The following is a 27,311-nucleotide window of genomic DNA, read 5'->3' as shown; positions in this document are numbered from 1 at the left end:
TGGGCAGTACATCATGGGGCTTCGGCCCTTCAGGTGTGCAGGGCGGCTACCTGGTCGTCTTTGCATACTTTTTAAAAATGTTATAGAGTGCACACCTTTGCATCTTCTGACGCTTCTCTGGGGCGCAGACGGCGGTTCTTTGATTGGCTGGATGGCTTCTTCGTTTATGGCCCACCCCTGGGCTGGGACTGCTCTGTAACGTCCCAAGGTCAAGCCTGTGTTACCCAATGATACGGATGAGTAAACTAGATTTTTGTACTTGCCGTAAAATCGGTTTCTCTTCCGTTCATTGGGGGACACAGCTCCCACCCATTCTCTCTGGTTATGGGCCTCGTTTTGGCCTGCGTGATTCTGGGTTTGTACATTGTTTGGTATTCCGGTATTCTCCTACTGCTTTTGCACAAACTGTTTTAGCTTAGTCCCTGTCAGAAGGGTATAGCTGGAGGGAGGAGCTTACACTTTTGTGCTTAGTATCTCCTACTAGTGGCAGCAGCTATACCCAAGGTCAAGCCTGTGTCCCCCAATGAACGGAAGAGAAAATCAAGTTTTTAGTCAGCCATTTCTCCCAACCACTCTATACACATGCTCAACCAAACATACATGTGTCTTGAATGGGGAGAGGGGAAAAAACCTAACAAAAAGATCAGGCACTGAAATCCAACTGCCTAATCCTTATCTGCCCTTGCAGCTGTCTTCGAGGGAGAGTTGGGAGGCCCCCATACATGAGATTGTCGTGTGTCTGTCCGACATTTATTTAGTATGTTCGGCTAGCTTATGCGTGCACCACCCACTTTTATAGGCTTTATCTGGTATAGAGACACCATTTTAAAAATGCTCTTTTAAGACATTCTGAGTAGAGGGCTCCCTCTTTTGCAGGCATCTCAAACTGCGGCCCTCCAGCTGTTGCAAAACTACAACTCCCACAATGCCCTGCTGTAGGCTGATACCTGTAGGCTGTCCGGGCATGCTGGGAGTTGTAGTTTTGCAACAGCTGGAGGGCCGCAGTTTGAGATCCCTGCTCTTTTGTGACCTCTGTCAACTAGGCTAGGGCTACATGGCGACACTGGTCGCGGCCAGAATCACTGAGCAGAGGTGTTCCCATAGAAATGAATGGGATCGCTGCGCCAGTTGTAAGAAATCCAGCTGTGTTGGATTTCTTGCGAAGAGCGTGGCAATTGCATTCACTTCTATGGGTTCACCACTACTCCAGTGAACGTGGCTGCAACGACTGTTGCGCGACCAGTTTTGCCATGTACCTGTACCTTAAAAGCTGTGCACCCTGTGACGAGTTTTTAGGGAGTAGTGTTACAAGAAAAGATTGTCAAAAGCAGATGATTCCTATAGGGCATTTTCCCGCATGTCAGGAAATTTTTGCTGCTGAGATGGCCTGAAATCCACACCAGCTGTGGCGTTTGTTAGGCCTAGTTCACACTTTAGTTATTTTATCAGTTATTTCCATCAGTTATTGGGAGCCAGAACAGGTGCAAATCTTTCCATTATACCTTATTGTGGATGAGTGAATCAACTTCGGATGTTTCATCTGAAGTCGATTCGCTCACCCCTTTACCTTATCTCTGAGTAGGCTTCACTACTGGTTTTGGTTCACAATAACTGTTGGAAATAACTGATCAACTAACTGAAATGTGAGCTTGGCCTTGCATGTGGATTTTGCCCCATGTTTGCCTTGAATTTCATGACCTGCAGTGTCACAATGCTTGTAATATTACTGAACCTTAAAGGCTATGTACACCTTCGGAGGCAATATTTTCTTTATGATTGCACGTTACTCATTTTTGGCTAAAACTCATTTTTTTCAATTGACCTTTATTAAAAATATTGAGCTGTTCTGTTACAAAAGGTTAACAGTTTTTCTAACTGTGTGACAGGTACTTTCAGTTTGTACCGGTCATCTAATAAACCTGATCTCTAAACGGCTGAGGAGGTCATAAACCCTTATTTAAGCGCATTCTTATCAGTAAAATAAGAACTGAGCTATAATTTATGTTTAGGAGGCCAGAGAGAAGAGATAAGGAGTTTGTCTGCTCCCTAGATGACGGAAAAGACAATAAATCCAAAGGGTGCTTCTAGAGCATGTCAGCTCTGTACAGAGAGGTTTTTGTGTGCCTGGGAAAATTTGATAAGCTCCATAATATCAGTCCTACGTCTTTTACCATAATGGGGACCGGCGGAGATCTGACCACAACCTAGCAAACATGCAGAGAGTGGGCCGGATGAGAGAAACCACATCGTGCAAGCTACTAGCCGATGCTCTGCATATTTGCTGGGTTGCAGCCGGATCTCCCCTGGTCCCCATTAGGGCGCCTTCACATGTGGCATGACTTTGTGGCAGAAAATTCTGCGACTGAAAACCAGTTCCATTTACCTTAAAGGGGTTGTCCGGGTTCAGAGCTGAACCCGGACATACCCTTATTTTCACCCAGACAGCCCCCCTGAGGCTAGCATCGGGCTCTTTTGTTTTCAATAACACACTGCCGTGCAGAAACTTCACCGTGTTCGGTGACGTCACCGGCTCTGAGGGGCGGGCTTTAGCTTTGCCCTAGCCGTTTTACTGGCTAGGGCAGAGCTAAATCCCGCCCATCAGTGTAGGTGACCTCACCGGGGTTCCTGGCCGCCCTGTGGAGAGCCCCGATACGTCACCGGAACTCTTAAAAATGCCTTTGCCCTGCGCAATTTAGCGCAGAGCAAAGGAGAGCATCGGAGCATGAACTGCTCCGATGCTCATGTCAGGGCGGCTGCCGGGGTGAAAATGGAGGGATGTCCAGGTTCAGCTCTGAATCCGGACAACCCCTTTAATGGCGCTTGCAGAAATCCATGCGCTCGCTGCCCCATTTAAATGAATGGAACTGATTTTCAGTTGCAGAATTCCAGATAAAATCCTTCCAGATAATGTTGCCTCCCACAACACTATTAAAAAATAAAATAAAAAAATAAATAAATAAAAAGTTGTTTTTACTGGAGGGCCACTTTAACTTTTTATGTGGAAGAGGTCCAGTTTTTGGACAACATTGTGCGACCCTCCCCACCACCACGCACATGACGTGAATTGAAAAACCCTTTGCTGATCGTGTATACCATTTGCTGCATGTACCGCTGGTCGTTGTAGTGCATTCCATTTAACCCTTTGCTACACGGCAGACCTGTTATTTGCTGAGTCTGTGACATGCTCACATGTTGCCGTAGTTGTTGATGGCTCTGAATGAAGATGAATCTAATTTGCCGTTTTCATGCGGCGCACACATTGCCACATTCATTTGTCACCCCCCTCCCCTCCAATCTCCAGTGGAGTTTTGTGGTAATGAAGATCGAACAGCCTATAAGGCTCGATGATGACCCATTTGTGGTTGCTTCGACCTGCCGACAAAGACAAAAGGTGGCATTACCCACATGACGCGCTGTCGCCATAGAAACTGAGATCCGGCACTCGAGGAAAGGCTGAGAAGCCTTGCAATTTTTTTTTTTTTTTTTTTTTCAGCCTCAATGTCTCATCCCCGTGAGCCATCACGGAAAATTACTGAGCTGCACTGAATCTGTCACAGTTAGTTTATGTCTTCTTATTAGGGATCTCTATTTACAGTCAGACCCGGTTAACTGGAAGCGGAACGTGGATGACGGAACGCATGAATATAAAGTGCTGATGCCACACAAGGACATGCCAGTACAAAGCTAAGCAAGGGTGGGGACTTCTGTCCCCTCCGGAACCCCCTTGATATAGAAATGTTATGTTTGCAAAAATCTCTGCACCAGATGAGTCTGTGCTTTCACTTTTAAAGGGGTTGTCTGAGTTATCTTAAAAGGGACCCCATGCCAGTAAATAAGAACAAACCACTGCAGCCTTCAATGCAAACAGAGGGAGGAGTGGAGCTGAGGTGCAGGAGAAAGAGGGGGGAGTATAGGACGTTTTTCTATTTTTGTTTTAAGGCCCTTTCGTGCAAGTTGGACATCCACTTTAATTCAATGGAAATGTATTTAATGCACTTATATAGCGCTACTATATTCCACAAAGCTTTACAGACCTTAGCATCACACTGTCCCCAAAATCAATGAGGTCATGATTAAAGAGGTTGTGCCAAATTTATAAAGTTATCTCCTATCCACAGAATATGGGATAACTAGCTGATTGCTAGTTATCCCATATAACTAGCAATCAGCTCCGTTCGCCCACCTCTTTCCACTCCCTTCTACTCTGTCAATCAAGAGTAGAAGGGAGTGGAAAGAGGTGGGCGAACGGAGCCTGTAGGAGCAGGTGCAGCGCCCCCCGGTTCCTAGAGGCTAATTAGCATATAATAAAAGTTATAATTCCACAAAAACGGGGGCACACTGAAAAAAAAGAATAGCAGCGTTGGGTGACATTTGCACATGTATCATGTCAGCCTGTTTAAATGGATTCTGTCGCCTCTTTTTACCTTATAGAAATGCGGACATGCACGGCTAGATCGCCGCTAGCATATCCGCAATATACCTGTCCCATATCTGAGTGGTTTTATGGAGTAAATCAGCCTGGTAAGGAGCCCAAGGGGCATTACTAACCGTTCTGGAGCTCAGCCATGCCCCCCTGTGAAGGAGTCCAGCACCGCCTGTATCCAGGAATCTCCTCCTTGCTCTCGAAGTCAGATTGCCGTAATCTCGCAAAGCGCAAGCTCACGCATGCTCAGTGCCTGCATAGTGTTGCTTTCCTGTGGTGGCATCAGCCTCAGGGAAGGAACTGCGCTAGGGTTTATGGATCCTGGTGATCACATCTAAAGCCTTAGGCCTCATGCACACGACCGTTGTTCTGGTCCGCATTCGAGCCGCAGTTTTTGCGGCTCGGGTGCGGACCCATTCACTTCAATGGGGCCACAAAAGATGCGGACAGCACTCCGTGTGCTGTCTGCATCCGTTGCTCCGTTCCGTGGCCCCTGCAAAAAAAAAAAATATATAACCTGTCCTATTCTTGTCCGTTTTGTGGACAACAATAGGCATTTCTACAATGGGCCGCCTTTAGGCACACGTGTGGCTTCAGTGTTTTGCGGATCCGCAATTTGCGGACCGTAAAAAACAGAACGGTCGTGTGCATGAGGCCTTATTCACATGTCAGTGTTTTGGTCAGTGATTTCCATACGCGATTGTGAGCCAAAACTGTGAATAAGGGGACATTCACACGACCGTGCTATGTTTTGCGCTCCACAAAACACGGATGCTGCCCGTGTGCCTTCTGCAATTTGCCGAATGGGTGGCCCATTATAGAAATGCCTACTCTTGTCCGAGGACAAGAATAGGACATGCTCTGTTTTTTGCGGGGCCGCGGAACAGAACAATGGATGCGGTCCCATTGAAGTGAGTGGGTCCGCACCCGTTCTACAAAATTGCTGAATGGATGCAGAACTATTCATACGGTCTTGTGAATATGCCCTAAGTCATCATTCATGTATTAGTTCAGACCTAAAGGGGCTGTTTGACATTGCGACTATTCTTTTTCTATAGGAGCAGCGCCACTCCTATCCATGGCCTGCCTCTATTCATTTCAGTGGTGTTGACGAGGCAGACCCCATGGGCAGGTGTGGTGCTGTTCCTGGAATAAAAAAAAAATTCACAGGCTGCATTCACACTACAAATGATAAACTGCTGGATTTTCATGGCCAGTTTGCATCCGTGTGTGCATCTATTTTCTATCCATTTTTCCTCTGTTAAAAACTGCTCTGTTTGTGTGTTGATGACAGTAAAATGTAATGCCCCCTCCCCATAGAGTCACCAGTATAAATGATGCCCCTCTGTAATGCCCCAGTAGTTATAATGGACCCCATAGTGCCCCAATGTCTATAAAAGCCCCTAGTTGTAACTCCAGTAGAAATATTGGCCCTTAGATTTAAAAAGAAAACCTTGCCACAGGCAATCGCAGGAACACTTGCTCTGCACTGGGTGCAAGAGGACCCGACACTCCTAGTGTGATGATATGATGTCATGACTGCACGAGCGACAGGATCACCCGATGAACGAGTGTTTCGTGTGATTGGCGGCACATTTACACGGCTAGATGATCTGGAACGACCGTTTGCAGGATTATTGGATGATTATTATTGGTGCATCTAAATGCACCTTTAGGGACTTTTTATATGGCTGATGCCAGGCTAGAAGTCAATTGGTGCTTGTTTTTAAAAGCCTGGACATTTTTGCTGTAGAGGATGCTGCAGGAGAAATGTAATATCACACATGAATGGACGACCCAAGCCTGTCTGAACCTCTCCAGTCTGGTTTATGCCATCTTCATGCCCTGGTTTAGTATATGGAAGTGACCCAAACTGAGAGTAAGCCTGCTTTTTTAATTAACTTGATTATTATTATATTTTTTTTCTTCTTCCTCTTTTGAGACTGTGTTTACCTTTAAACGTTTTTCGGTGTCTGAATCATTTCCACGCCAGAGAATGTTTTCCTTCAGAAAGATGTTCATTTATACGGCCTTCATTACGTTATATTTGTAGGTTTGTAGTTGCTATTTGTGTACAAGTAATCGTATTAAACATAACGTTTTATAAGCCCAATAACCCTCCTTATCTGGGGTAATTTACAGCGGATCATATATTGAGTGTGTAATTAATACACACCCTTGTTTTGGAGAGTGTATTATGCAGAATCGAACCTTTCTTATTTTACGATTGCAAATCTATCATTGCTTTCACTAGCGGCTTTAGATGGATTATGTTAACATTGGGTCCGCAGATTGAGTTTGACTGTTAACAGTAGCAAGATTTCTGTGGCAATGTTTTACAGAGTGTGTGTATATGTATGTATATACTGTGTGTGTTTGTGTGTATATATGTGTATGTATATGTGTGTGTGTGTATGTGTGTGTGTGTATATATATATATATATATATATATATATATATATATATATATATATATATAATTATCTCTCTCTATATCTATATCTATCTCAATCACACACACTAGCAGAAGGACCCGGCTTTGCACGGGTATATTTAATCTATTTAATTTAGTGTTTGTGTGTGTCGTTAAAAGATATTGACAGTATCCTACATAACTGTGACCTCTACAGTACCCCACCCCTTTAACGGTGAACTCCACAGTGCCCCACCCCTTAACACTGACCCCCCTACCCCACAGTGCCCCGCCACTTTAAAATGAGACCTTCACAGCAGCCCATCCCCTTAACTTTGTCCTTCACAGCAGCCCATCCCTTTAACAGTGAGTTTCAAAGCACCCCACTCACTTGACAGTGACCTCCTCAGGGGCCTGCCCCCTTAACAGTGACCTCCACAGTACCCTGCTGCCTTAAAGGGATTCTGTGACCAGATTTAACCCTATTAAGCTAGCTGACATTATCGGCTAAACCTAACTAGCCTATTCCTACTTTTATCTATGCCCCCGTTATGCCAGAAATCTAACTTTTATAATATGCTAATTGGCCTCTAGGAGCAGGGGGGGGGGGGGGGGGCTCCGTTTTCCCACCTTTTATCGCCTTCCTCCAAGTCCTGATTGACAGGGCCAGGCAGCGCTCGCATCTGTCTGCCATCCCTGTGCTCTGGTGAAATCTTGCGCCATTCAGCATTCGTCGCAGGCGAGGTGAAGGAAAGACCGCTTCCTCACCGCGTGACCTATTAATGTGACCTATAAACTGTACAACTCAATTGAAAAACAAACTGAAATCTTTTAGGTAGAGGGAATAAAAAAAAATATATATATATATATATAATATGGTTTCATAAGTGTGCACACCCTTAAACTAATACTTTGTTGAACCAACCTTTGATTTTATTACAGCACTCAGTCTTTTTAGGTATGAGTCTATCAGCATGGGACATTTTGACTTTGCAAGATTTGCCCACTCTTCTTTGCAAAAACACTCGCGAGGGCATCTCCTGTGCACAGCCCTCTTCAGATCACCCCACAGATTTTCAATGGGATTCAGGTCTGGGCTCTGGCTAGGCCATTCCGAAACTTTAAAGGGATTCTGTCATGAGATTTTACCCCTATAACCTAAACATATGCTCATGTCCGGAGTAATGATAAGAATCCTAAGCTGGCATTATTAACCTCTTCAGGACACATGACGTACCGTAAATTCTGAAATTTCATCTCCATTTGCCAATAACTCTTGTGGAACACCTAAAGGGTTAATGACGTTTGTAAAATTAGTTTTGAATACCTTGAGGGGTGTAGTTTCTTAGATGGGGTCACTTTTATGGAGTTTCTACTCTAGGTGTGCATCAGGGGGGCTTGGTGTAAAAAAAAACAGCCCAGCAAAATCTGCCTTCCAAAACATGCTGTGTGCCCGTACCGTAGTTTACGACCACATATGGGGTGTTTCTGTAAACTACAGAATCAGGGCCATAAATATTGAGTTTTGTTTGGCTGTTGACCCTTGCTTTGTAATTGGCAGCGGCTTCGTTGAGGAGTCCGCGGCGCATCAGGCTGAGCCTAGTGCGCAGGCGCGGGATCTGGCAGAGGGACGGGTAGGATTGCGGAGGCGGAGCTGAGCTAGGGAAGGTGGCGCTGGGCACCGGACGGAGAGGGGTGCGGCCGGGCACCCTGTATTAACGGACCTCCCCTTGGGCACCTTAAGTGAGTGAGTGACAGGTTATAAAAACCTTTTTTTTTGTGCAAATAGAGCCACAGTGAAGTTTAATAATGCCAGCTATAGGGGTAAAATCTCATGACAGAATACCTTTAATCATCTTCTGGTGAAGCCATTCCTTTGTTGCTTTGGATGTATGCTGTGGGTCGTTGTCATGCTGAAAGATGAAGTTCCTCAGTACTTCAGTCAGTAGAAGTGGTAGTGCCACTAAGAAAGGATTGTGGCACTTTGGTTTTTCCTGGTGGCTGATCTTGCTCTTTATATGCCACCTACGTCTGGGTTTCCGGTGCTAAGCCATAGTCTTTTGATTTGCCGGTGGTCCCTTACATGTAAAATGCTTCCATGTATTTATACCTGTAATTAAACTCTGATTTTTATAACGCAGACGTCAGAAGGCCAGGGAGAGGCAGCAGAAGTTACTTGCCGAATTTGCTTCAAGGCAGAAAAGCTTTATGGAAACGGCAATGGATGTTGGTGAGTTTGTTAATATATGGTAGTTGTATGTAACGTGTAGTTTACTTTGCTTTTTTTTACCTCTTCAATATGTTATTTTCTTTAAATCTTTGTGAAATAAGTCTTCTGTCTTAGCCATTTTTTATGTGAAACGTCATAAAGCGTTGTGTGTTTTGTAAGGGTACTTTCACACTGGTGGCAGAGTATTCCGGCAGGCACTTCCGTTGCCGGAACTGCCTGCCGGATCCGTCAAAACATATGCAAACTGATGGCATTTCTCAGCCGGATCAGTCTCCCCGTTGTCATCGGGAAAAAACGGATCCGGCATTTATATTTCTTCACATTTTTTGCCGCAATGCCGGATCCGTTTTGGCGGAACACTCGGCATTAATGCATTTCAAGTGTTCTGGAATTTTGGACTGAGATGAAACTGCAGCATGCTGCGGTATTATCTCCATCCTGAAAAGGCAAAAAGACTGAACTGAAGACACCCTGAATAGATTGCTCTCCATTTAGAATGCATGGGGATAAAACTGATCAGTTCTTTTCCGGTATTGAGCCCCTAGGACGGAACTCAATGCCGGAAAAGAAAAACGCGAGTGTGAAAGTACCCTTACTTTGCATTAAAACCTTGCTCGGCTGTCCTGTACCTCCCATAGGAGTGAATGGAGAGCCACTGGGATGCACTGCTACTCATTCTCCACCTGGATACAGCGGGTGGCAGCCACCTTACCAGAAGGAAACCGGCTCGGAACTCGAATCTGTCAAATGCTTACTTCTCATCCTGTGGATGAGAACGTCCCTTTAAATGTTTCAAGTATTTGAAGGGAACTTGTGATGCTGTACTTGCAGTCCAGTTTGTGAGCAGCATGTTATAGAGCAGGATGATCTGAGCAGATACATATTTTTGCGGGAAAAAGATTCAGTATAACTTGCATTTTATTCATTTGAACACCTGTTCATTCTGTGCTTGGGAGTCCAGTGGGCGGTCCTACCCAGTGTTTGACTGTTATCTCTATGTACACTGATATGGGGAAGGCTGTCAGTCACTAAATAAGAACCGCCCACTGGACTCTTAAGGATGGACAGACCAGGGATGTAAATAAGCAAACTGCAACTTATACAAAATCTTTTTTCTCGCTAGTATCATTGGGGGACACAGACCGTGGGTATAGCTGCTTGCTGCCACTAGGAGGCGACACTAGGCTAAGAAGTGATAACTCCTCCCCCGCAGGCTATACCCCCTCCAGCCTGGAGAGAGCATATCAGTTTTTAGCTTAGTGTCGTAGGAGGCAGACCTCCCTGCTTTTGCAGGGCGGCTTACTTTTATTATTTTATCTTTTTCCTCTTTTAGGTTGGGGAAACAGAGTCGCCTAGCCACTCTGTCTACCCCGGGAGCAAGGCCGGTGTCGGAATCCCTCACCGCTCGCCCTCCCCAAGAAACGAAAGTGGACCAGGGCAGCCCAGCTCCCCTGCTTCCCGCCAGCCAAGGGGGTCACCTGAATCCGGCGAGACCCTCCGCCATTCCAGTCTCCTGCCACTTCGTGTGCCAGCGGCTGAAGAGGTGACCCTGCTGGTACTCTGAGAAAGGGTGAAGAGAAGAGGATGAAGATGGGGTGAGTAGTCCGTATTGGGTAAGTACCTCGGCCCTTCCCCTCCCCCTTCTCCCTTCCCCCCCGGTCACCTCATCATAAGATGGAGGACCTTTTTCCTCAGGTGGGCCATTCATGGTGAGGGCCCCACATTACCTCAGGCCCAATGTAGGTTTGGGCTTCTGTCCATACGGGGGGCCTGGGTTCTCCTCAGATTCTGGTCCAGTTGTACGGCCTGCGGGGTGAGCTCCCGCGGCCGATGTTCAGCCAGGGCACTTGCAGAGCGCCGCTCCGGTCACTCCACTCCCGGCCGGCTATTCGTTTGGCCGGCGCCAAAAATTTAGCCCCCGGCTCCTCTTCGGGCCTACCGGGATTCAGCCCGTGCAGTTGTTTTAGCGGCACGGGATGGGTTCCCGCAGCGAGAGTGGACACTCCCCCTCCAAATCAGTGGGCAGACATCGGCGGTTGCTCTTCAGGCCCCGCTGTGGTAACCGGCCGGCAGTACCGCCCGGTCGGCTGTGCGCCGAACTTTATGTCCCGGCTTTTGCGGCCTACTAGGCCGCAACTTTCATTCCAGTTATGGAGGGGGCGGGTTCGTCCTTTTGGCGCGGATTCTCCCCGACTAGCTGTCGCTCCTCCCCCAGGTGCCCCGCTGAGCTCCGCATCTGGTCCTCTGAGCTGGGTTAACCCTTTGTGGCAAGTCGTTTGTTTGCAGCCGGCACTGCATTATCTGAGTGTCCCCTTTCTGCATGCCAATTACCTTTGATTAGGAAGTTAACCCTAACCCCTTCCTGCCGGCATGTCCACCCTGGTGGTGGGGTATGGGGCTGGGCCCATGTCCTATCTGGACAGGGCAGGATTGCTCACAGTTTCCCAATCCGCCCTCCGGGGCTGTTTAGTTGAGAATGCACACATGAAGAATTCCCAGACCACCTTCTGGGTCGTCTGGTGTATAGGCCACCACAGGTGAAATCCAGGGGAGCACATCTGAGGGATTCCCAATCCGCCATACGGGCCGTTTGGTTGATAATGCTCCACCTGCACAAATACAGGGGAGCACATCTGAAGGATTCCCAATCCGCCCGCTGAGGCCGTTTGGTTGATAATGCTCCACCTGCACAAATGCAGGGGAGCACATCTGCAGGATTCCCAATCCGCCCGTTGGGCTGTTTGGTTGATATTACTCCACCTGCACACATACAGGGGAGCACATCTGGAGGATTCCCAATCCGCCCGCTGGGGCCGTTTGGTTGATAATACTCCACCTACAAAAATACAGGGGAGCGCATCTGAAGGATTCCCAATCCGCCCTACGGGGTCGTTTGGTTGATTAATGCTCCACCTGCACAAATCCAGGGGAGCACATCTGAGGATTCCCAATCCGCCCGCTGAGGCCGTTGGTTGATAATACTCCACCTGCACGGATCCGGGGGAGCACATCTGAAGGATTCCCAATCCGCCCTACGGGGCCGTTTGGTTGATAATGCTCCACCTGCACGGATCCGGGGGGAACACAGATGCAGGATTCCCAATCCGCCCTACGGGGCCGTTTGGTTGATAATGCTCCACCTGCACAAGCCAGGGGAACACAGCTGCTGGATTCCCAATCCACCCTCTTGGGTCATTTGGTTGTTAATCCACATGCGCAATCCAATGGAGGACCTCTGGCAGTTCCCAATCCACCCTCCTGGATTGTGGGTCGATTGAGTACCGCCCACACAATCCTGTGAGCGGTCAGGTAGGGATGCCGATTCCACCTCCTGGGTGTTTTGATGGTTATATCACCGCTGTCACAGCCTGCAACTGCCATGGCTGGATGCTAAGAGGTAGAGCTGCGCACGAGCAGGACATTCCTCCTCGGTCTCCTCCGCACCTCCATCCTTCCTCATTAGGGTGATATTCAGAACCCTCCCTTCTGACAGGGGTTGGTTCTGAGGGAACAGTTCTGCGGACTCTGATATGAACCTTCTAGACTGCATCCATGCTACCGGCAGTACTGATTGTCTGCATTGCCCCTTCCTTAGGCGGCATTTGCTTTGCTACTGGATACAGTACTTACCCTTTGTATTCCCTCCTTCCACAGGTGGACTGACGGCACTTGCACTGGTCAGTGCCAGCCATTTGCGTCTCCCCTTTCGGTTGTTGATGGATTGCTGTTCCACTGGGTACAGTACTGGCGTTATGCATTAGCCTCTCTTATAGGAGGCGTTATGGCTTTATCGCGGGTGGCAATGTTTGCTGTAAGTATTACCACCTTGCTTAGGTGGAGGAATTCTCTACCCACCGGGAACGGGACTATTCGTATGCATTATCCTCTTCGATAGGGGTGTAATTCTCTGCCATAGGGGTCAATTCCTACTGGGTGCATTACCCCCTGCCATAGGTTAGGTACTGGCGCTAACCTCAGGATACAGTACTCCCTATATATTTTTCTCCCCTTCATGGGTGGAGTGGTTGCACTTCCATTGAGGGTAGTGCTTACAGTACGCGTTACCCCCTCCAGGGAGGGGGTTATTACACTACCGTTGGATGCGGTTCTGTTTATCTCCCTACCTTCCTTCCTTGACGGAGGGTTGCGCTACCACTGAATACTATTCAACAGTCGTGGCATTACCCCCTTCTACATCTAACGGGAAATCACTGAGCATCTATGCATGCTTTAATTCAACTAAGCCTCCGCACTAGATGCCGTGGCTTCCTTCACGGGTGGGCCGCGGCAACAGTCGTTGCCATTGGTGCCTGGTACTCTTCATCTAGAGGTATATGGATACTGGGACTGCTCCCATACTGTATCCTCCCGTCTCTTCTGGTACTGGTGGTTGGCGCAGATAGGTCGTTCCTTGTTCTCTTAAGGGAGTCGCTCAGCAGCTCTTCAGGTGCCCTAGATTCCCATCCCTATGGGCCTCCACCGTTCAGGTCGGTCAGAACTTGGTCCTCTACAGCGTGTGGGTGCACGCCATTATACAAATGTTGGGATTACGACCCAGCGAGCCCAAGGTTGCACTGACTCTGTATTCTGGGCCACCACTCTTCCTCATTAGGTGAGGGTGTTTTGCTGGCATTCTGCATTGACTACTACAGCGTGTTCTCTAAGTCAGGATGGCCGAGTGGTCTAATGTGCCAGACTCAAGAGTTAATCTCTTCCGTGTATGGGTGTTCGGGTCTCCAAATGGAGGCGTGGGTTCAGATCCCACTTCTGACAAAAAAAAAAAAAAAAAAAAAAAAGCAAGGGTAGTTCTCACAAGGGCCGGAGATCGAACTCATGGCAGTGGGTCAGCCCCCTCAGATAGGGGTTCTACCCTGACACTGCTTCGGCGGTTGCTCTGGTTTTGCCCCCTTTTTAGATGGAATGCCTCAGAATGGCTCTGGTTGACTGAGTTAGCTTGGTTCCATGCTACTTCTGGGTGTCCTTAGGCCTCTCCCTCAGTTTTACGCTGGGAGGAGCAGGCGGTAGCTATTACTGTACAAAGGGTATTTGCATCTCCACTACATGCTAGGGTTCCTACTGAACATTCCTATTGCACAGTTCCTTCGTCAGACGGCGGTTTCTTCCGACTCTGGGATTGGTATCCTGTACGGTGTGGCATCCTCCTCAGCTGGAGTGTGGCCTTTGCGTTACTCTGGCAGCTTCCTTTGTATGGGCTCCTCCTCAAGGGTGTATTTCATTACCAAGAGATCTGTACAGTGCCAGTCCCTGATGGCAATGGGCTTGCCCTGACCTCTCAATGGTCTTCATTACTGTTAACTGTCCGTTGCTCTGACTACTATTGTTCTTGTGTCGTCAACTCGGGTTTTGCATTGGCGTCAGTGCCATAGCTATCAGCACCTTACTTGGGCGCGCTCGACTGGGTAGCTTAGTCCCTGTGGCACTCGTCTACCACTACGGTGATACTGTCCGTCAGATATGTTTACTTAGTCCCTGTGGCACTCGTCTACCACTACAGTGATTCCTTCCTTCAGTTATGGTTACTTCTGTGTCACATCAAGCGATGGTGGTCATTCCTTTCACTGCTCCTTCCGGGGGTGGACTACGGTCCCCCCAAGCCAGGCTGAGCGGGTGACTGTCACACCTTGTCACCACTGGTAGGGATTTCGTTCCTTGAACGGAACACCCCTATTTTTCTTTCCTGTCCTTCCTCTAGCTGGACTGCTGACCACCTTTTCCCTTCGGTCTCCTCGACCGGTGGCAATGGGTTGTATAGCTATGGAATCCGGGATCTATTTTTTTTTCCACGGAGAGTATTCTCTTATCTTGGTCTCTGCCCGGAAGTCAATATATGTCAATTATGGTTTTTTTTTTTTTTTTTCCATTACCGGTTTCTTTTAACCAGAGGAGGATCCTGCGAACCTGGATTTTGGTTCCGCTCCCACAGTTGTGGTCTACGACCGGCTTCGCCCCGACGATCGGTAGATCGCTGGGGGCGTTTCAGGAACAAACAAGCCCCCCCCTCTGGGACTTCTTCTTCTTCTTTTTGTACGTCCATTTGTCCTTTGTCATTTGCATCAGGCAGTGCTCCGCCAGAATTTTCTTTCTGGCGGAAGGTCACCGCTTTTCGGGTCTTCTCGGACATGGTTTTTCTCTTCTTTCTCCCTCGTATTTTAAGGGCGGGCTCTCCATTAGCCATCTATTTTGGCCTCGGAGATTTGCTGGTCCATATCTGGCGCGTTGGCGCGTTCCGCTGTATGGGTTTTCTGCCTGATTTTCTTGGAGGTCCTTGTCATAGCTGGCGTCTTCCAACGGGATGCTTTTTTTTCCTGGGATGTCTGCCTGTCGGTTGCTTCCTAGCGGAGTGATGGCCTGGCTGTCCAGCGGTCGTCATTTCTCGGGTCCATCTACTCCAGACATCGCTTCTAGAGGGCAGCGTCTTGGTCTTCCGGCAAGTTCACCGAGTTTTCGGGGGTCTTTTCTAGCCATCATCTGTTGCTGCTCCAGGCAGCAAGATCTTGCAGGCGGCAGCGGATGCCGCATCCTCGAGGGCGTTTTTTCTCCAGGGGCGTGTGATTTTTTTTTCCCCCCCCGTGGACTGCTTTAGGACGTCCCACGGTCTGTGTCCCCCAATGATACTAGCGAGAAAACGAGATTTTTGTGAACTCACCTGTAAAATCTCTTTCTCGCGTAGTTCATTGGGGGACACAGCTCCCACCCAGTGTTCTGTTTGCCGCACATATTGGCGGTTGGTGGGCCAGTATGGTCCTCAGTTCTGGTGCATTCCGACTGATGTTTGTCAGTTGTGGGTTGTGTACTGTATTTTCATTATTGATTTTTTTCTCCTACTCCTATTGCTTGGGCACAAACTGATATGCTCTCTCCAGGCTGGAGGGGGTATAGCCTGCGGGGGAGGAGTTATCACTTCTTAGCCTAGTGTCGCCTCCTAGTGGCAGCAAGCAGCTATACCCACGGTCTGTGTCCCCCAATGAACTACGCGAGAAAGAGATTTTACAGGTGAGTTCACAAAAATCTCGTTTTCTTCTTATTACTCTGTATTATTTGTATTTAAATTTACATCTCTGCTCTTTCGACCCTTATGAGTCCAATGGGGATCCTATTCGGTGACTGACAGCCCTACCTGTTATCATTATATACTACACAGTCCTAAAGATAGGTCCTAAAGGGGTTGTCTCACTTCAGCACATGGCATTTATCATGTAGACAAAGTTAATACAAGGCACTTAAAGGGATATTCCCATTACTGACAATGGGGGCATATCGCTAGGATATGCCCCCATTGTCTAATCTGGGACCCACACCTACAATGAGAACGGAGCGGGGAAATGAACGGAGGGCGCACTGCGCATGCGCAGCAGCCCTCCATTTATTTGTATGGGGCCGCCAAAGTAGCCGAGCACTGGCTCGACTATTTGTCTGCCCCATAGAAATGAATGGGAGCAGCGCGTGCGCGGTGTGCTCCCATTCACTTCTATGGGAGCAGCACTTGTTGGTGGATGGACCCTGGGAAATCCGGGGTCCTCCAGCCACAGCGCTCCCCACTCCGTTCTTGTAGGTGCGAGTCCCAGAGGTGGGACCCGCACCTATAAGACAATGGGGGCATATCCTAGCGATTGTCTGTTATGGGACTACCCCTTTAAGGTCCCTTTTTAGATGGGACAATTGAGCAGGTGATTGTCAGGAGTGAAGTGTTCTTTCCCGACAATCACCTGCTCGTTAGTGGGGGAGACCGCGGCTATTACGTGCAGCGATCTCCACAGTGTGGGGAGAAGTGATCACCAAGGCCATCTCTTCTCCCCATACAGACTCATTGTTGGCCGGCAGCAGAGCGTGTTTAGACAGTGCGATTTGCAGCCGGTAAACAACGATTTAGGAGACCACATGAAAGATCCACTTACCTGACGAACACTCGTTCGCGATTATCTGGCAGATTCTCGGCCCGTGTAAAGAGCCCTTTACTAATTTACAGTGGTTCCTCAAGATACAATGACCTCAGGATACAAAATTTTACTTGCATTTGTCTCTCATGGGTCATTATATGGCAAGTTGAAACTAGATTCAACGTACAATGCCTCAGACTCGGATTCAACCTATCACCATGGCCAAATCTCTGGAAAAATACCTATATTGATGTCTAGCAGCTCCTCTTTACAGTACAGTGCGGTACTACATGTCCTGCACTGCCCTCTGTGTGTGCCAGGATTGGCTGCTTCTTTAGAATTCAGATGAGGGCAACTCATTTTATTTTTATGTTGCAATGTGTGCTATACAGGACCATGAAGAAGTTCCTGTCCTCATCTTTGAAAGTTATTTACAGCTTCCGGCATCTTCTCCTGACTTATATGTAAGGACTTGCTTTATCTGCCTTAGTTATATGCTTATTTTTCTTAAATTTTCATTTTCTCTTATTTTGGGATGACATTTGGGTTTTTTGGAACCAATTACTACAGGGAGTGCAGAATTATTAGGCAAGTTGTATTTTTGAGGATTAATTTTATTATTGAACAACAACCATGTTCTCAATGAAGCCAAAAAACTAGTAGTTTTTAGTTTGTTTTTAGTTTTAGCTATTTTAGGGGGATATCTGTGTGTGCAGGTGACTATTACTGTACATAATTATTAGGCAACTTAACAAAAAACAAATATATACCCATTTCAATTATTTATTTTTACCAGTGAAACCAATATAACATCTCAACATTCACAAATATACATTTCTGACATTCAAAAACAAAACAAAAACAAATCAGTGACCAATATAGCCACCTTTCTTTGCAAGGACACTCAAAAGCCTGCCATCCATGGATTCTGTCAGTGTTTTGATCTGTTCACCATCAACATTGCGTGCAGCAGCAACCACAGCCTCCCAGACACTGTTCAGAGAGGTGTACTGTTTTCCCTCCTTGTAAATCTCACATTTGATGATGGACCACAGGTTCTCAATGGGGTTCAGATCAGGTGAACAAGGAGGCCATGTCATTAGATTTTCTTCTTTTATACCCTTTCTTGCCAGCCGCGTTGTGGAGTACTTGGACGCGTGTGATGGAGCATTGTCCTGCATGAAAATCATGTTTTTCTTACCTTGCAGACTTCTTCCTGTACCACTGCTTGAAGAAGGTGTCTTCCAGAAACTGGCAGTAGGACTGGGAGTTGAGCTTGACTCCATCCTCAACCCAAAAAGGCCCCACAAGCTCATCTTTGATGATACCAGCCCAAACCAGTACTCCACCTCCACCTTGCTGGCATCTGAGTCGGACTGGAGCTCTCTGCCCTTTACCAATCCAGCCATCTGGCCCATCAAGACTCACTCTCATTTCATCAGTCCATAAAACCTTTGAAAAATCAGTCTTGAGATATTTCTTGGCCCAGTCTTGACGTTTCAGCTTGTGTGTCTTGTTCAGTGGTGGTCGTCTTTCAGCCTTTCTTACCTTGGCCATGTCTCTGAGTATTGCACACCTTGTGCTTTTGGGCACTCCAGTGATGTTGCAGCTCTGAAATATGGCCAAACTGGTGGCAAGTGGCATCTTGGCAGCTGCACGCTTGACTTTTCTCAGTTCATGGGCAGTTATTTTGCGCCTTGGTTTTTCCACACGCTTCTTGCGACCCTGTTGACTATTTTGAATGAAACGCTTGATTGTTCGATGATCACGCTTCAGAAGCTTTGCAATTTTAAGAGTGATGCATCCCTCTGCAAGATATCTCACTATTTTTGACTTTTCTGAGCCTGTCAAGTCCTTCTTTTGACCCATTTTGCCAAAGGAAAGGAAGTTGCCTAATAATTATGCACACCTGATATAGGGTGTTGATGTCATTAGACCACACCCCTTCTCATTACAGAGATGCACATCACCTAATATGCTTAATTGGTAGTAGGCTTTCGAGCCTATACAGCTTGGAGTAAGACAACCTGCATAAAGAGGATGATGTGGTCAAAATACTCATTTGCCTAATAATTCTGCACGTAGTGTAGATTACAATGGTTTCCACATACAGTGGTCATCCCCTAACCAATTAACGTTGTAACTTCAGGGACTACTGTGCCTCCTTTGCTGGCTTGATTCATTTTTCTATTATATTATACACTCCTCATATCCAGGGGTTATGACCACCCTGCAGTCCAGCTGCGGTGGACGTGCTTGTATACTAAAGGAAAAAGCGGTGGCCTCCACAGGAGTGCACATAGGCACGCATGCGCAGCAGCTTCCGTCCCGACCACCTCGTATCTGTGCTACAGCGGTGGCCGTAACCTCTATAGACGACCCGTGAATAATGTGATGAAAAAATGAATGAGGCCAGCAAAGAAAGCAATATGGACAATCACAATACATTAGTAAGTGCCTTGTATTAACTTTCTCTACATGATAAATACCATTTGCTGACGTGAGACAACCCCTTTCAGTTCTGGAGATCGCTTTTAAACTGGGTTTTCCTTGAGTAAAATATTGATAAACCGTATCCACAGATTGGTGGGGGTCCGACTGCTGGCATCCCCAATAGTTCAGCTGTTTGAAGAGACCGCAGCACTTCGTTGAGAGCTACTGCCTTGTTAGACCAGTGATGTCACATTCATTGGTCCCATGGCCAGTGTGCAGCTCGGTCTCATTTGAGTGAATGGGCCAAGCACCACCACTATACAGTGTAGGGCTCTGTGCCCGGTAATCGTTGAGGAGCAGACGAGTGCTGCGGCCCTTACAAACAGAAGATAGGCCGACGTGCTTGGAATTGGTCCCTACTGATCTGATATTGACCTCTCCTGAGGACAGCTCATCAGTATTGTAAACCCATAAAACCCCTTTAAGCTAGTACGTGTCCTACTTAATTCCTGGAACAGCTTCTGGAGCTCCCAGCCAAGTCAGTTCATCACACTATGGCAGAGTGTCACACTGTGCAGACAGAATATAAATGTGCATTATAATGAGGGAGCCTTAAATAACTGTGTTAGTATTATTGGCTATTGCAGTAAATTGCAAGATCATTGTTCCATAAATGTAATAATAACACACAAAAAAACTGCCCAAATGACAAGTGTCACCACTTTGTGTCGGCCCCACTAAATATTACTGGAGTGTCTGAATGTGAATGTGCTTGTTTGGATCCCAAAGCTGCTTCTCTGCAGGAACCCATTCACTTATTCAGCAAACTTGCTGCAGGGAACAAGCAATGTGCCCATTTTTTACAGAAGGTGACACAAATTTCTGAACACTTGTCATTTATTGAAACCGGTTAGAAAAATAAATTAGTTTTTACTGGCCTTTTGAGGATCGTCTTGCTGGGCCTGGGCGAGAGATATATTAGTGTGCTAATAGCTCCTTTGATGCCAAGGGAATTTCTTGACACGAAATGTTTTGCAAAGGAAAATGGAGCCTCAGGGCATATCGGGTAACAGTACTTAGCACGGTGAAGGCCCGTCTGACAAGCGGTCTGACCTCCGCTATACGTACGCGCTATGGAGAATTCAAACCGGCATCAATTTAAAGGATAGAATGAAAATCTGCACAGTAGGGCGTCCTCTCTTGTTTAATAAAATGGCAGTTTACTGATTAACAGATTTCGTTTTATAGCTTGTGGTTGTTCATGAAGTGGTTTTTTTGTGACCCTACAAGTGACAAATGGCACTGCAAGCCTTTACATTGGAATATGTTGCAGCCTTCTGTCGGAGGTATACGTCAAGCTTTTCCTGGCATATGTCAAATGGAAGACAAAATCATAATGTAAACGGGACTGTTCAGTCAGATTTTTTGGCTTTGTAAAGTTGTATAAATGTGGTGGTACTCGGTAGTAGTAATAGTGCATAGGACAAAAAGACGTTATTTCAATGACTTTTGTCTAGTCAGTAGTTTTGAAACATGTTCAAAACACGTCTACTGTGCACACAAAAAATGCTCTTATTTGCAGTGAAAAAGTACCTGGTTTTATCTTGTGGTACTCTACCCGTGTGTGCTGGCACATGTGAATATACCCTAAAAGAATTGTGTGTAAAATCATCTGAACTGTCAGAGCATGTTCAGTTTGTGCACGAATTACAAAAACAGCAAGTTTTCACAGCTAATTGACTGCTGGTTTATTGATATGGTACTGGGACTTACTGCTGTGAGAGAGGCAGAGAGAGCTGCTTTTATTTAAAAAAAAAATATATATTCTGATGACCAATCCTCCACATGGGCCTCCACCAATCGGATACTGATGACCTGACACCCTGGACCCCCACCGACTAGCTGTTTGAGAAGACATCGCCGCTCTCAGTAGCACTGTGGCCTTCTAATGCTGTTCCTAGGCCGTGTGACGTCACGTTCATCGGCCACATGGCCTTTTGAAGTGAATGGCTCGGAGCTGCAATACTATGTGTGGCACCCTGCTTGGTAAGCTGAGAGAAGGCCGCGGTGCTACTACAGTCCAAGCCCATCTCGCCTGCAATGTGAGTGAGCCGCTGGCAGGATTCTGATGTATTCATTGTAAACTCCAGTCCTATTTGGCAGCCTAATCCCTATGGACAGAAAATGAATAATTCTATATATTTATATTTTTACTTATGGATAAAATACAAGCAGCCATTTGTAGCATCCTGTTTTTTGCCAGTGGTCTCTACAAGACCAGGACCATAGTGTTGCTTTGGAATCATGACTTAAAGGGGTTGTCGCCCCTGCTGCTTCTAGCTTTGCAGCCCAGTCCTTCAATGCTGATACCTTCTTCCTGGCTGCAGTGCTGATGTCCCATACACACCAGGTCACATCGATCAAAATTGCCTCTTATCCCTGATAATTGTGGATTGATTTTGAAACCTTTGTTCAGACGGAATAAATTGAACCTGTTAATAGCACTATATACTGGAGTACGCAGTATACTGTGCACTCAAGCACCAGCCTCAGCAGTATTCAGCACGTGGCTGCTGAGCCCAGGGATTGGCTGCAGCAGTGATGTAGTGTGCGCAGGGGGTCAGCGATGCAGCCAGGAACAGAAACCGCAGCGAGGAGGAACGGAGCGTGGCAAAGGAAGCAATAGAGGAGAAAAGTGGTGATTATGCCTTGTTATTATAGCACTTTACTGCTACTGGGAAGCTTTCAGTTTAACTGGAACAAGCCTTTAAAAAAAAAAAATTAGGGCTAAAAATAAAAAGCAAAAAACATTTCTGGTGCATGCAAATCACGTGCATTGAAAACGCTGGGCCGCCGCCTTGTTTACTGCCAGTCACGGTGTGATTTCTTCCACTTGCTGTTCTGTATTCATTGGTTTTCCACAAAATCTCTGCAAAGCACGAAAGTTATATTTATATTATAAGTAGAAGTGGGTGAAAAATTGCTAGCCACATGAGATATTGCTGAATGAGGCTGGAAATAACCCAAGATTCATCTAAACACAGAGAAACTGTGATCCTTTATATGGAGGGTTAGAACTGTTATCCGGAGATAATGTAGTTCACAGAAGTCTGCGTCACAGAGCAGTCACCCCGGCGTGACAACACATTATTTCTCGTTTGCTCGTTACAATCACAGGATTTTTTTTTCCAGTCTCTTTTCTTTTTTCCCTCCTCATTGTGACAATCTAACCGTACGCTTCTCTTTATTACCGCGGAGGTCAGTAATGCGCTCTGTGAATAGCAGAGGACCGTTGTTACTGTCGGCCGCCAGCTCTGTATAGATCACAAATAGATGGTGGATTGGAGGTTAGTAAGAGATGTAACCTCCTTAAAGGGGTTTTGCAGCCTGCTTATGGAGCCACTGAATTGTTAAATGTGCATCTGTCCTCTGTGAAGGAACTCCAAGGGCTCATGCACTTGGCCATTGCAAAATACGGATACCAGCCATGTGCACCCCGCACTTTTCCGCAGGCCTTTTTTGTAGAAATGTCTATTCTTGTCCTTTAATTGTATGGGGGATGGTCAGCACTCGATCCAATGCGCATCGGCGCGGGAAGGAGAGAAACTCCACAAAGCAATGTGATAGATTCCCAGCGGACGCTCGTTCTGTTCAAATCATATGCTCTTTATTCAGGATAAATGTACAAGTATAAGGACGCGTTTCGGCCCGTCCTGCCTGCGTCAGCTGACAAAGTCTGGACGGTCCGAAACACAACCTTATTCTTGTACATTTATCCTGAATAAAGAGCATATGATTTGAACAGACCAAGCGTCCGCTAGGAATCTATCTCATTATTCTTGTCCTTAAAACAGGAAAGGATGCGGACAGCACATGAACTACACCTGCATGCGCCATAGGAATTAATGGGTCTGCGTGCGATCCGCATCTTTGCAGATTGGACGCGGATCCAGTATACGGTCATGTGAGCGAGCCCTAATTTATAGTGCGGTTTTATAATGGCGTCAGTCTTTCTATGCACTTTTATTGTACTATTCCAGTGCAAAGTGGCTTATTTGCCCCCAGAATGCTGCCCCTGGTGTGATCAGTCCAGGTCATTGCCCTTGTTCATTCCCGACCACGGCACCCCTAACCCAAACTGACCCAAAAGAGTGATTCTCCATTCTGGCTAGGAGGGGGGTGGGGTGGGGGTCGGTTGGTAAGCTAATATTGCTGTAAAAAGTAAAAAAAAACGGAGCACGAGGTAAGTGCGACCCAATGTCTGGGGTCAGTTCCAATGGGGTGGATTTTCTGCGGATTAGATATTGCACAATACACGTGGATTGTGTTGTGGAAATGCCATCCACATGTAACGGTAGGATTCCACCTGAGAATATGAGCACGCCTTGGCATTTACAATCCTTAGCGTGCTCATTATTTTGCAAAAGCGCAGTGGATTTTCTCCAGGAATTTCACATGAGGCAAGATCTGAGGCAGAAGAAATGGTCTACGTGTGGCCTTACCCCTAAATTTTAGATACATTTATGATCATTGCAGTCATATTTGCAGCAGTAAGGGCAGAATTGGCAGCTCGGAGACTGATAGTGGTCAGGCAGCCATACGATGTCAGAAGACTCTCCTACAAAGCGGTGGCTGCTGCAAGGAGAAGGTCTGTTGTCCTCTAAGGGTACATGCACACGTTCAGGATTCATGTGCGGAGAATCCGCACTGAAATCCACAGGTGTTCGCAGGCAAATCTGTGCGGTCAATGTCCGCATTAAATGGTGCGGATTTGCATGTGGATTTGCGTGCGGATTTTACTAAGTGAATGAAGAAAATCCGGTCAGGAAAAATAAAATAAATTGACATGCTGCGGATTTTAAAATCCGCGCGGAAAAAATCAGCATCATGTGCATTGAGAATTTCAAATTCTCATAGAATACAATGTACATAACCTACGGTGCGGATTTTCCGCACGCAATCCTGATCGTGTGCATTTAGCCTTACTTTTCTCGGTTTTATCAGCAGTCCACAGGGGTTGCAGGAGGCCTCATGTGAAAAAGGGATTGCCATACAGACAGCCCTTCGTCTAACTCCACCAAAATACTGTGCAATAAAATGGTGCTAGAGGTGACGGGCCTAAAAGATGATGGCTGGAGCGTAGTCCTATAGTGTTTATGTACAGGTAATCTAGCAGTGTGCTCAGAAAAAAACTCCCCACCCCTACAAAAAAAACTAAGAAAATAAAAAATATTTGAGTTTTATCCCCTGAAATACGGTACAAAGTCACCAATAAATATGGGTCCATCTAGAGGGATGTTAGAAATGCTCCTCAACTTTGTTGGATCTATGGTACAACAAGAGCGGAAAGGTCATCGGGGAGACAAATAAGATTTCATCGTATCATTTTTAAACCACCAAAATACCAAAAAAATTAATAAAAATGGCCAGGTGTTAATAATCCTGGAGAGAAAAACGCTGTTTAACTGCACCGTGTGAATAGTCCCTTGTGGAGAAATGCTCTTTAGGTTACATTCACTCGACCGTATGTATTTTGCAGTCCGCAAAACACTGATCCACAAAAAATACAGATGACGTCCTCTTGTCATCCGTATTGCATCAGTTTTTTATTTTTTTTTATTTTTTTTGCAGCTCCATTGTATTAATGCCTATCCTTGACCGCAAGACGGACAAGAATAGGACATGCTCTATATTTTTTGCTGGGGTACGAAACGGCCATACGGATGCGGACAGCACACGTTGTGCTGTCTGCAATTTTTGTGGACCCTTTGAAAATTAATGAGTCCGCATCCTACCCGCAAATAAAAAACGGAACGGACATGGAAACAAAATACGGTTGTGTGAATGTAGCCTTTAAAGTGAGAGAGTTTCACTGGAGCAGATTATAGATTACAGGTTACATTTCTATTGTACCGCTATGATAAAAGGAGACAGATTTTCTTTGAGTCGTTAAATTGTCTTTTTGTGGACGCCGTTCGCTTTGTGCCGGGGACAATACTTTTGAAAATGCAAAAATGTGTTTAGAGATTGCAGACGTAGGTGATTAATGAGCAATCAGCTGTTTCATTAATAAAACCATAAACAGGTTTAGCTGTGTGCTCCTAGATGGATGAGTAGAGGTTTCAGTTGTTTTCTGTTTCAGTTGTGTATCTGCAAAAAAGAGAAAAAATAAACTTTTTTTGCTAGGAGTAATTTTTGCCGTTGGATTTGTCGCATTTGTTAAAAAAAAATAAAAAAAAATATTATATATACTGTATATATGAACAGCTGCAGCAAATTTCACCCAAAGTGGTTGGGAGAAGTGTTGACAGATCAGGTCACCATGTGTCGTCATGTGCTTCCCCTGTTCTTGCTGAGAAGCCGTTGCATTTTGCGGCCAACCACATCCTTGCGGCCACTACATGGCAACCAGCCCTAAGGCCACTTTACACGAGTAAATGATCAATTTGACCGAGAATCGAACGAGTCGTTTAAAATGTAAGCCCAACTTTTGTGAGTGCATTTGTGTAATAGATCGTGTGTCAGGCGAAAAGATAATTGACAGTGTGGGTGGTGTCCACCCTCTTTGGAATCGTATATGCTGTAAACGACATTGGTTTACACTTGTGGAATTCTGGATGATGAATGATTATTTTGGCCACGTTCACATCTCTGTTAGGAGATCTGGCTGGCCATTCCGGCACAGAGCAGTCTCCTGGATCTCGCAGAATTCGGCATTGCTGGATCATCTCCTTCACCTCCAGATCCCCATTGACTGGAATGAGGTCTGGCGGTTATCTGGCCTCTTTCCGGCAAAAATGCTGGGCCTCCTAAAAGTAGAACGAGGCCTTATTGGGGTCATTTATCAGTGTTTTTAGACGTCGGTCTTAATACCCCTTGCGCTGGTGCATGATGCGCCTAAGTTATATAGAGGTGCCAGCCTCTACATAACTTAGGCGCATCCACCGCCGGCTTAAATCAAAGGAGCTGGTGTAGATTTAGATAATTTTATACACCTACTGTAAAACAGGTGTAGAAAATAATAAATGAGATGGGCAGCCCACCCACACCACACCTCCTTTCTCGCTCGTATCATTGTGGGACACAGAAGACCATGGGTATAGCTGCTGCCACTAGGAGGTGACACTAAGCTATACCCCTCCTGCAGACACTGAGCTAATCAGTTTTAGCTTAGTGTCCGTAGAAGGATGACATTTTTTCTGCAGGTCTGCCAAAGTTTTTTTTCTTTTTTGTTGTTTTTTTCAGGTTCGGGCTGCGGTTTTTCCCACACTTGAGGGGGGAGACTAGCGGGTCCTCAAGCCTGCTGCTTGTTCCCCACCTTTGGAAGACAAGGAGGAACAGTGGATCTCAAATCCGCTGTTGCCTGCTAGCTTCAGTGTCACCTTGGCTACTACTTTGGAAGTCCCCCCCCCTATTACCGGTGCACACTGAGGAAGGTGACACTGCTGGAATCAGGGTGGGCAGAAACCGTCTGGGTAAGTATATTACCTACCTCCCCTGCTGCCCACCTTCTCCTGTGTTCTCTAAGTGAACACAGGAATGTATGTTTCTCCTAGACCTTGGCCCCTGTATCTGGTGAATCACCGCCTTGTTCCGACCTCCGGTCCCCGACCCCATCCATGCCCTGCGAGCCATTTCAGGCGGTCGCATGTCTCCTTCGGCAGCCGCCACTTTTCTACTTAGGGCATTGATATGTCCGCTCCTGGCCTCCTTGTTTCCCAGTGCACTCTGCTCCCTCTCTACATCACCGCCCCAACCGGCCCGCCTGTACTCGAGACCCCGGCTCTGCGGTCTACTAGGCCGCATCTCCCAGCGTGTTTCGGGGGCGGGATTTGTATTTTCAGAGCGCCACAATTCGCACCCATGCTTTCGCCCCACCAGCTGCCCAATAAGTGCCGCCTTTGCTTTCTGCTT

At 46.6% G+C, this 27,311-nt stretch overlaps 1 protein-coding gene across 1 annotated transcript in view; it reads left to right on the top strand.

Moving 5' to 3' along the window:
* Positions 1-27,311, top strand: part of UBR3 (ubiquitin protein ligase E3 component n-recognin 3) — a 147,540-nt gene that overhangs the window by 43,954 nt on the left and 76,275 nt on the right. Inside the window, exon 14 of the mRNA XM_044304442.1 lies at positions 8,978-9,066. Within this exon, the coding sequence (XP_044160377.1) occupies positions 8,978-9,066 (89 nt within the window). The remainder of the gene's footprint in view (positions 1-8,977; positions 9,067-27,311) is intronic.

The sequence above is a fragment of the Bufo gargarizans genome, chromosome 8 (genome assembly GCF_014858855.1).
Source record: "Bufo gargarizans isolate SCDJY-AF-19 chromosome 8, ASM1485885v1, whole genome shotgun sequence".
In the NCBI taxonomy this organism is placed as follows: Eukaryota; Metazoa; Chordata; class Amphibia; order Anura; family Bufonidae; genus Bufo; species Bufo gargarizans.
Note: the sequence above shows the minus strand (reverse complement) of the source record. Positions and strands in the feature narration are given on the sequence as shown.